Source organism: Apaloderma vittatum, unplaced genomic scaffold, assembly GCF_000703405.1.
Source record: "Apaloderma vittatum isolate BGI_N311 unplaced genomic scaffold, ASM70340v1 scaffold3876, whole genome shotgun sequence".
NCBI classification, from domain to species: domain Eukaryota; kingdom Metazoa; phylum Chordata; class Aves; order Trogoniformes; family Trogonidae; genus Apaloderma; species Apaloderma vittatum.
This window is the reverse complement of record NW_009723204.1, coordinates 1-510: the sequence shown is the minus strand read 5'-3', so window position 1 is coordinate 510 and position 510 is coordinate 1. Positions and strand designations below refer to the sequence as shown.

Below are 510 nucleotides of genomic sequence, written 5' to 3'. Positions count from 1 at the left end.
ATGTGAAGCCCAAGGACACATCGATGGGAAACGCCTCTTCAGGAATGGTCAGAAAAGGACCCATCCGTGCTCCAGAACATGTTCCTGACATCAGTAACACCCAGATGCCAGAGCTCAGCTGTTTCCAGCAGAGATTTCATCCCACCTGCTGTGCCCTCTCCATATTTAATATTCCGTGCCCCACGCATGGTCTGGTCTGGCTGCATCTGCTCTTGCTCCAGTCTGCTTAACTTTCTGTCCCGCAGATGATGAAAACTACGAGGTGAGCAGCGATGAGGAGGATATGCCTTTCAAATGCTTCATCTGCAGAAGTTCCTTCAAGAACCCCGTGGTCACCAAGTGTAGGCACTACTTCTGTGAGAACTGTGCCCTCCAACACTACCGCAAATCCCAGCACTGCTATGTCTGTGACAAGCAAACCAACGGAGTCTTCAACCCAGTAAAAGAGCTCATGGCAAAATTGGAAAAACATAAAGGGAAGGAAGAGGAGGAAGAAGAGCAGCAGCATTC

General features: G+C 49.6%; 1 protein-coding gene across 1 annotated transcript; it reads left to right on the top strand.

Annotated features, from left to right (window-relative positions):
- Positions 1–8: 8 nt before the first annotated feature.
- On the top strand, positions 9–504 carry LOC104275912 (RING finger protein 113A-like; the record flags this gene model as incomplete). Its single annotated transcript, XM_009872009.1, has 2 exons — positions 9–93; positions 246–504. Coding segments are annotated over 2 exons (344 nt in total), but the record flags the coding sequence as incomplete, so codon positions are not given.
- Positions 505–510: the final 6 nt, after the last annotated feature.